The 8,629-nt window shown below is 37.7% G+C and overlaps 1 protein-coding gene across 1 annotated transcript in view; it reads left to right on the top strand.

The window, feature by feature from the left end:
- LOC121874519 (integrin alpha-V-like) overlaps positions 1-8,629 on the top strand; it is a 65,535-nt gene that overhangs the window by 55,958 nt on the left and 948 nt on the right. Inside the window, exon 2 of the mRNA XM_042378673.1 lies at positions 3,738-3,859. Coding sequence (XP_042234607.1) covers positions 3,738-3,859 — 122 coding nt within the window. The remainder of the gene's footprint in view (positions 1-3,737; positions 3,860-8,629) is intronic.

The following is an 8,629-nucleotide window of genomic DNA, read 5'->3' as shown; positions in this document are numbered from 1 at the left end:
TTAGACACCCAGTTTATAATCTCAGGGAATTAACTGGGTGTCTAATCTTTTAATTCCTGCACTTATGAACGCACATGGCGACAGCACTCTTGTAAGGCTCCTGATAAAAACTGCATGTATCTCAGGAAAATCATGTCATTAACGTGAAGTATCATCCGGATTAATATAGCTTATACGTGAGTGTTAATGTCTGTCTAGGATTTTAACTGCGGTATTATGATCAAAGAGTAAATGAACTGTAGCCAAAATTGGTGTGTGTGTGTGTGTGTGTGTCATAACTTAACCTCAGAAAGGGTAGATGATCAGCATTTTGTGGCGTCAGCATTCAGAATTATGGCCTCTTGGACTAGGCTGTGTTCTGACGCGGATGGGGGGGTCATTTGCATATCTTCAGTGTGAACCTATGCAGTATGTCAATAAAACTATAACTTATGGCCGTTCACGAACATTACTAGCTGCTGTCATAGATTTATAATAAAAAAAAGACTCATAAATATAAACTGGTTATATTTCCTCTCAATTTAATAGCCCTAATTTTTTTTTATCTAAATGGTCAATCTTCTCAGGCTTGGGGAGGCAGTAGGCAGGGATCATGAAAAGAACACTGTGGAGAAGAGAGCTTGATGTACTGTAAGTGTGGGTCATTATTTTAACTTTAACCCACACATTCTATATTTAATTTGTGCCACAGTTTCTTATCACCAGTAAACAAACAAGGAAACACATTTAAGCCACACAGTTAGTATTTATTTTCTGCGGTGTTGTCAGGAGTCTAAATAAAAAGCAGTTCATTTTATCGGTTAGCAACAAAAGCGTTTAATAATCCTTAACGAAAAACCACAGTGGATAAATCGGAATTTCTGTATAGGATTTTAGAATTATTATATATTAATATTTCACCAGAAATAATGAAAGATTACTAAAGAGAAATAAAAAAAATAGAGAGTTAATCCCCCCTTGCCGTCCATAAATCAATCGGTCATAACACAGATACCTCAAGATACATCAACAAACCTTTGTGCCGCTCGCTCACAAGTGCCTGTATTTTCTCACCATATTTTGATGAGCAAACTTCGAGGCAATGGATAATAATAAATAAATAAAAATCAGTAGGACAATATAAATTATCTCATATATTTATTAAGTAGTTTGTGATGACGATAAAATGTCGAAAATTTCAAGAAAAAATGTTGGGTGAGTGACGGACCGTTGGGAGGCGTGAACGAGCGGCGCCTCCCCCAGTGTAAACAAAGCCAAGTGGCCACGTGACTCCACTGACCTTCTCCTCCACTGCCTCCGCTAAACCTCCTCCTTCTCTCTAATCCAGCCCATACGTCGACCTCTTCAAGTCAAGTGGCACTTTATTATATACCCAATCCAATGGTTGTGTTCTCTATTAGTGTCTAGTTTAACGTAGATATTTCAAAAGATCTGCTTTACTTCCGTGACAACAAAATGCCACAGGTTTGTGTTGTGTATTACTATATTACTTTGGGAGTATTTTATTCTAGTACTTTAATAAGGTAAATCACAGGGTATTAATTATCGCTATAAATCCAATTAAAAATAAATAAAAAGGTAAATTTTTCTTGTAGCACCGTTCACTTGTAGCAAGTTAAAAATATATTTTTCTAGTGTATTTGTGTGTGGTGAGACCGAATATGACCCTCCTTTTTGGCGGCAATTAGCCGGGTTTTTTTGCGATTTTTTTCGTTTGATGTTTTCCGAGAAAAAAAAGTGCCGAAGCGACTAACAAATACACAATAAAACACTAGAAAAACAATAACCAAACCTAATCTAACCTGACCTAACTTAACTGACTCTCACCATATGATGTAATCGCCTATTTCTTACCTTATTGGCCTGGTTCTTGTTCGTCGTTGGATTCTGGGATTCTTACCCAACACCACATAAGTTGGTCTTTGCGATATTTACATTCAGTCTTGCTCTTAGTACACTTTACTGAGGTTGGAAGAACACCATGCGATCGAAAAAATGCTATAGTTTCTTCGTTTTTTTTCTTCAAAAACTCGCAATCAGCTCCATATACTTTAAGTGACATCCATCACAGACTTCCACGGTCGGAACTGAACTTGAATTTCAAAATATGAGACCAAAAAGAATACTCGAATTTGATTGGGCCAAAAATACCGCGAATTAAACCCCAAAACATTTTAATTGGTTACAAAATAAAAAAGGTTTTTGATTGGCCGCGTGACGTGTACAGCAACGCATGCGCGGGATGATTTATGAAGGGGACGCAGGAGACATACAGTGTTGGAGGAGAGGCAGACGATAATGGCGGGATGGTAATGGAAGAAAGTAGAAAATATTTTGGAAGAGCTATCTCTGTTATGATACATTTCCGCCGGTAATGTAATAGATGAAAATTATCTTATAATTAGACGTCTTATTCGAATATGATAATAGAATAGTGGTAGGAATGAACGGAGCTACAAGAAAATAATACCAATAAAAATGCCATCTTGTTATTAATTTTTGTGTTAAATTGAGGCCTGAGTACACACTGTTATGACCTAAAAATGCAGTTGGCTAAAATATGTTAAAATTGACCGAAATACTGTACCGTTGTCGGGAAAACATACCAAGCTGAACTAAACTTAACACTACGTCACCTATCTTCTTTCTTATACGTCGAAACAACAGCAATATTTACCTTTAGTTGTTATATGTTAGGAAATTAAGATCACTTGAACATTGAACACCCTGACGCTACCTTCCGGGAGTGTTAGGTTAGATTGAGTTACCGGTTAGTTAGGTTAGGTTAGGTTACCGGTATGTCACGTTATATTACCGGTATGTTAGATTAGGTTCGATCGAGTTATGTTAAATTTGATTTGATTAGGTTAGCTTAGATTAAATTAACTTGAGTGTCTAATCTTCAGGTCAACCGGAAATAACACTATCATTAAATGTACAAATAAGTTATTGTTGTAATTAATAACACAGGAAACCTTCGTCTTGTCCAACATATTATCTAGAAAAACAGGAAGTGAAAATTAATACGATATTTTTTTTCTTTTTTCTTTTTCTTCTGGAGTATCGAGTGATTTATTTTTCCCCAGGCAGTGATGACTAAAAAATATAATTAATTCTCAAGAAGCGGCAAAGAAATATATATATATGTAATTCCCAAAAAGAAGGATATTTAATTGTATGTTTACCTCTATCTCTCGTTGTTTGTGTGTTTATCTCTCTATCTCTATCGTTGTTTGTGTGTTTATCTCTTTATCTCTCGTTGTTTGTGTGTTTATCTCTTTATGTCTCTCTCGGTATCTCATTATCGTGTGTACTATATACCTCTGCTCTCCTATATAATTCTCTGACTGTCTCTCTATCTCTTTTGCTTTCTCTCTCTCTCACTTCTAAGATCTGATAGCAATTCCGTGTTAATGCTATACTCTCCTAACCTCTCTATAACACCTACTGGATGTTATATATTATAGGCCTCATAGTGTTATACTGTATAGGAAGTATAATTTACAGTATATCAACCAGTTATAAATTATATACAGGTTATAATTTGTTGCTATAATTATAATGTACTGTATCGTCTATAACACCCAGTTGTGGGGTATAATGAAAGTGTTGTATGTATTATTTGCCTATAATTTCCTGACGGTGTTATAACAATGTCTCCTTATATATAATCTCTAACCTAACCTAGCCTATAATCTCCTGGAGGTGTAGTAACGTGGTGTGTTCTCCTCCTGCAGGGTACTGGTAGGGGCGCCAGAAGCTCAGACACTACAGCCAGAGATAGAGCGTGGAGGAGCTGTGTACAAGTGTCGCCCAGCCGTCCCGGGCAACTGTGAGCCTATTGTTTTCGACAGCACCGGTCAGTATTGCCCCCTATTGCCCCTTCAGTAGTAGTAGTAGTAATAGTTTTCTTCTTGCCACTTCAGTACCTCCTTTCACCCCCTTTCTTTTATGTTATTATTAATATTAATATTATTATTATTATTATTATGTTTTATGAGCTGTAGGTTCCTTATATATATATATATATATATATATATATATATATATATATATATATATATATATATATATATATATATATATATATATATATATATATGCAAGTAAATCACTGTAGGTGCGCGTGATCTAGGTATATGCTGATAACCACAAGGAAAGAAGAAAACACGAAGTTCCCAAGCGCTTTCGTGTAATTCACATCTTCAGGGGTGAGTACAGACTAGAGAGAGTAATACAAATCAAGGTGTATATATACAGAGGAGGGTGAGACCAGGTCCACAATGGTCAGGTATTAGGTAATGACCCTACTAATCTTTAAATAGCACACAACGGTTGGTGGTCAGGTCAGATGGTCAAGTGACCCGGCCTTCTCACCTGATCACAAATCTTCTTAATTACAAAATTGTCCAGCTTGTACATGCCGTTACTCAAATTCATGTTGAATGCTTCGGTATGTTTAATAAGACTAGATTCTATGATGTTCCTACTGTCAATTGACTTACATGGTAATATTGAGGAGGCATTATCCCAGTCAATGCAATGCTTGTTATCCCTCAAATGAACAAACAGAGCATTGGATTCCTGGCCTGTCCTAACACTGTATTTGTGTTGTTTAATTCTAGTTGCAAGATCTTTACCTGTCTGGCCTAAGTAAAACATATTACATTCCTTGCAAGGAACTTTATAAATGCAACCAATTGTGTTGTTGGGGGAGTTCTTGATTAACATTTGTTTAACAGTGCATGAGTTTTTAAATGCCACATTGACGTTCCAGGTTTTTAGCTGTGCAGGAATGTGTGAGAAATTTTTGTGAAATGGTAATATTAAGATATTCTTATGGTCATGGGTGGGCTTGGGATCAGTTCTATAAAAAGTTTTCTTAGTAATGTTTAAGCATTTGTCTATGAAAGATCTAGGGTATTTAAGGTTTGAGCCAATATTATATATATATTTGTATTCCTCATCGATGAATTCCGGACTGCAAATTCTCAAGGCACGTAAAAACATTGTTGAAAATACTGACTGTTTGACTTTATTATGGACCATTGTGGACCTGGTCTCACCCTCCTCTGTATATATACACCTTGATTTGTATTACTCTCTCTAGTCTGTACTCACCCCTGAAGATGTGAATTACACGAAAGCGCTTGGGAACTTCGTGTTTTCTTCTTTCCTTGTGGTTATCAGCATATATATATATATATATATATCATAAAACTAACAACCATACTTAACCTGCCCTAACCCAACCCAAGTTAACTTAACCTGACTTAACCTAACCTAAGCATAGAGCATTGATGACTCCTCTACAGCGCTGACGGCTCCTTCTCATATATATAAAACAGCAGGTTATAGTAAACACAACCAAAAATATATCTTTACGATTTGGTGTGAGACAATATGACACAACGGATGAAGGATTTTGACAACCCTACTGAGACAACAGGAGTCACAGTGTTCATTATGAAATTCACCGACCATCTCCGAGTAGAGATAATTTTTTTAGAGTGACTGGGCAAAGTGTACATTCTCACCCAAGTCTTCTCGGACGCTATAAGCACTATGCAATCTGAAAAAATGAGATGACAAGACTAAATTAGATAGGGAGTTTAAACCTAAACGTGGTAAAGGGAGGACTCAGAACACGACTAACTTAAATGTCTACTACGCGAACAGTAGAAGTATGAGAAACAAAATGGATGATATTAGGGCCTTGGTATGTACCGAAAAAATTGATATAATAGCATTCACTGAAACATGTATCAACCTAGACTCACGTGAGTTACCAGTCGAATACCAAATTGTGGGTTACAAATTGTTCCATACCGATAGGCAGACCAGGAAGGGAGGCGGAGTAGCAATCTATGTCAGGGATAATCTGAAGTGTGAAATAAATAAGGAAATAACAACTGAGCGGAATACAGAAACAATTTGGATAGAATTAATCGACGGTAGGGAAAAATTAATCACAGGAGTAATATATAGACCTCCTTATCTTGATAGAATAAATGAGCGACTTATCTGGGATGAAATGCGCAGGGCTTCCATACACAACAAAGTCTGTATAGTAGGCGACTTTAACCTTGGCCAACTTGATTGGACTGACCTTACGGGCAACTCAGAATCAGAGGATTTTCTCGAAACGATCCAGGACTGATTCCTAAGTCAACATATAACCGAACCCACCCGGGGTAATAATATGCTCGATTTAGTTCTGTCGAACAGAGAAAACCTCATTAGCAATGTCGAGGTAGGGAACGAGCTTGCAAACAGCGATCATAAAAGAAATTAGATTCCAGTTAGATTTTCAGGGCAGACGTAAGGAAAATTCCACTAAAGTCCCAGATTTCAGAAGGGCAAGCTTTGACAGTTTAAAGAGGCAGCTGAGGGAGGGGGTGTTGCGCTTGGGGGTGAGCTACATGACCTCACATGAGGTGACCTCACTCAATGCATCCACAGAGGGCGACCTCACCGTACCAGGAGACCTGACTGTTGAGACTGACCTGATAACGAGATCTGAGATTGCCGAGTTCCACGACAATTTAAATAATGAGTTACTTAATGCACAAAGGCAGAACCTACCATACAAAAAACTCAGATCACACAACAATGACCCTAAATGGATTAATAATTATTTAAAGAACATCATTGGCCAAAGGAAGGCTATAGGTAGAAGGATAAATCGTGGCGATATTTACCTCCGGGATTATTATAAGATATTGGCGAGTAGGGTTAAAACCGAGATAAGGAAAGCTAAGAGGAATAATGAGGTAAGGATAGCAAGGGAGGCGAAGACAAACCCCAAAGGATTCTACCAAATGTATCAAACTAAAACACGAGAAAAGATTGGACCAATACGGTCAGATACCGGCGAGCTCACTGATAACGATGGAGAAATGAGCAGTAATCTGAATAAATATTTTTCAACAGTTTTCACCACCGAAAATTTAAACATGATACCCGAGGCACCAACTCTATTCAGAGATAGTGAAAAAAACAAATTAAGCGAGATAGAAGTGACTAGTAACGATGTTAGTAAGCAAATAGACAAACTAAAGCCTAATAAGTCACCTGGTCCCGATGAGATATTTGCCAGAGTATTAAAGGAATGTAAGGAAGAGCTTAGTATGCCCTTAGCAAAGTTGTTTAACATGTCCTTAAAAACAGGTGTAGTACCAGAATCCTGGAGGATATCGAATGTAATACCGATTTTCAAGAAGAGGGATAGATCACTATCCTCGAACTACCGTCCAATCAGTCTAACATCAATTGTAGGCAAATTACTGGAAGCAATCATTTCGAACTCTATTCGAAACCACCTGGAGAAGCACAAATTGATCAATGATTCCCAGCATGGCTTCACAAGCGGGCGTTCATGTCTAACTAATCTATTAACATTCTGTTCATCAGTTTTCGAATCGGTGGACGAGGGGCACAATTATGATGTGGTATATCTCGACTTTAGCAAAGCCTTCGACAGAGTCTCCCACGAAAGATTTAATAAGAAAGGTAGAAGCACATGGCATTAAAGGTAATATTCTAAAATGGATTAGGGCGTGGTTACAGGACAGGAAACAGCGAGTGAGCATTAACGGCACTAAATCCCATTGGAGCAACGTCACTAGTGGAGTTCCCCAAGGCTCAGTACTTGGACCATTATTATTTATTATATACATAAACGACATAGATATCTGCATAGACAGCAACATAAGTAAATTTGCTGATGACACTAAAATAGGACTTGTAATTAAATCTGACGAGGACTCCGCAAAACTACAGGAAGATGTAAACAAATTTTTCGAATGCTCTGAAAAATGGCAGATGAAATTCAATGTGGACAAATGTAAAGTACTCAGTATAGGAGATGTAAACAGGGAAACCAGTTACCAGATAAACAACGATGTTATTGAGAAATCCGACTGAGAGAGAAATTTAGGAGTAATGATAAGTAGGAACCTTAAGCCAAGTAAACAATGTGTTTTTGCTAGTAACAAGGCTAATAAAGTACTTGGGTTCATACAAAGGAGTGTTAGTTACAAGACTAGCGAGGTCATCTTAAGATTATATCTTGCGCTTGTGAGACCTCACCTGGATTACGCAGTTCAGTTCTGGTCACCGTATTACAGAATGGATATGGAATCCTTGGAAAGAATCCAGAGGAGAATGACAAGACTAATCCCAGGCATTAGGAACCTTGAATACAGAGACAGGTTAAAGCATCTTAATTTGCACTCACTCGAGAGACGTAGAGCGAGGGGCGACCTGATAGAGGTGTATAAGTGGAAGTCAGGGCTAAACAAGGGGGACATTACAAAGGTACTCAAACTATCCAACAAGGAGCGAACTCGTAACAATGGTTTTAAATTAGACAAATTTAGATTTAGGCGCGAAATAGGTAAACACTGGTTTGGAAACAGAGTAGTGGATGAATGGAACAAGTTACCAAATATCATCATTAACTCGAATACGCTGGATAGCTTCAAACATAGGTTGGATGCTTATATGAACAATAGGGGTTGGGTGTAAACGGGACTGTCCAGTATGGGCCAATAGGCCCGCTGCAGTTTCCACCATTCTTATGTTCTTATGTAAGCCACACTCTGCTCATTCTCACATCCATCGTGTC

The sequence above is a fragment of the Homarus americanus genome, unplaced genomic scaffold (assembly GCF_018991925.1).
Source record: "Homarus americanus isolate GMGI-L3 unplaced genomic scaffold, GMGI_Hamer_2.0 scaffold55640, whole genome shotgun sequence".
Classification (NCBI taxonomy): Eukaryota; Metazoa; Arthropoda; class Malacostraca; order Decapoda; family Nephropidae; genus Homarus; species Homarus americanus.
This window is presented reverse-complemented; position numbering and strand designations above follow the sequence as displayed.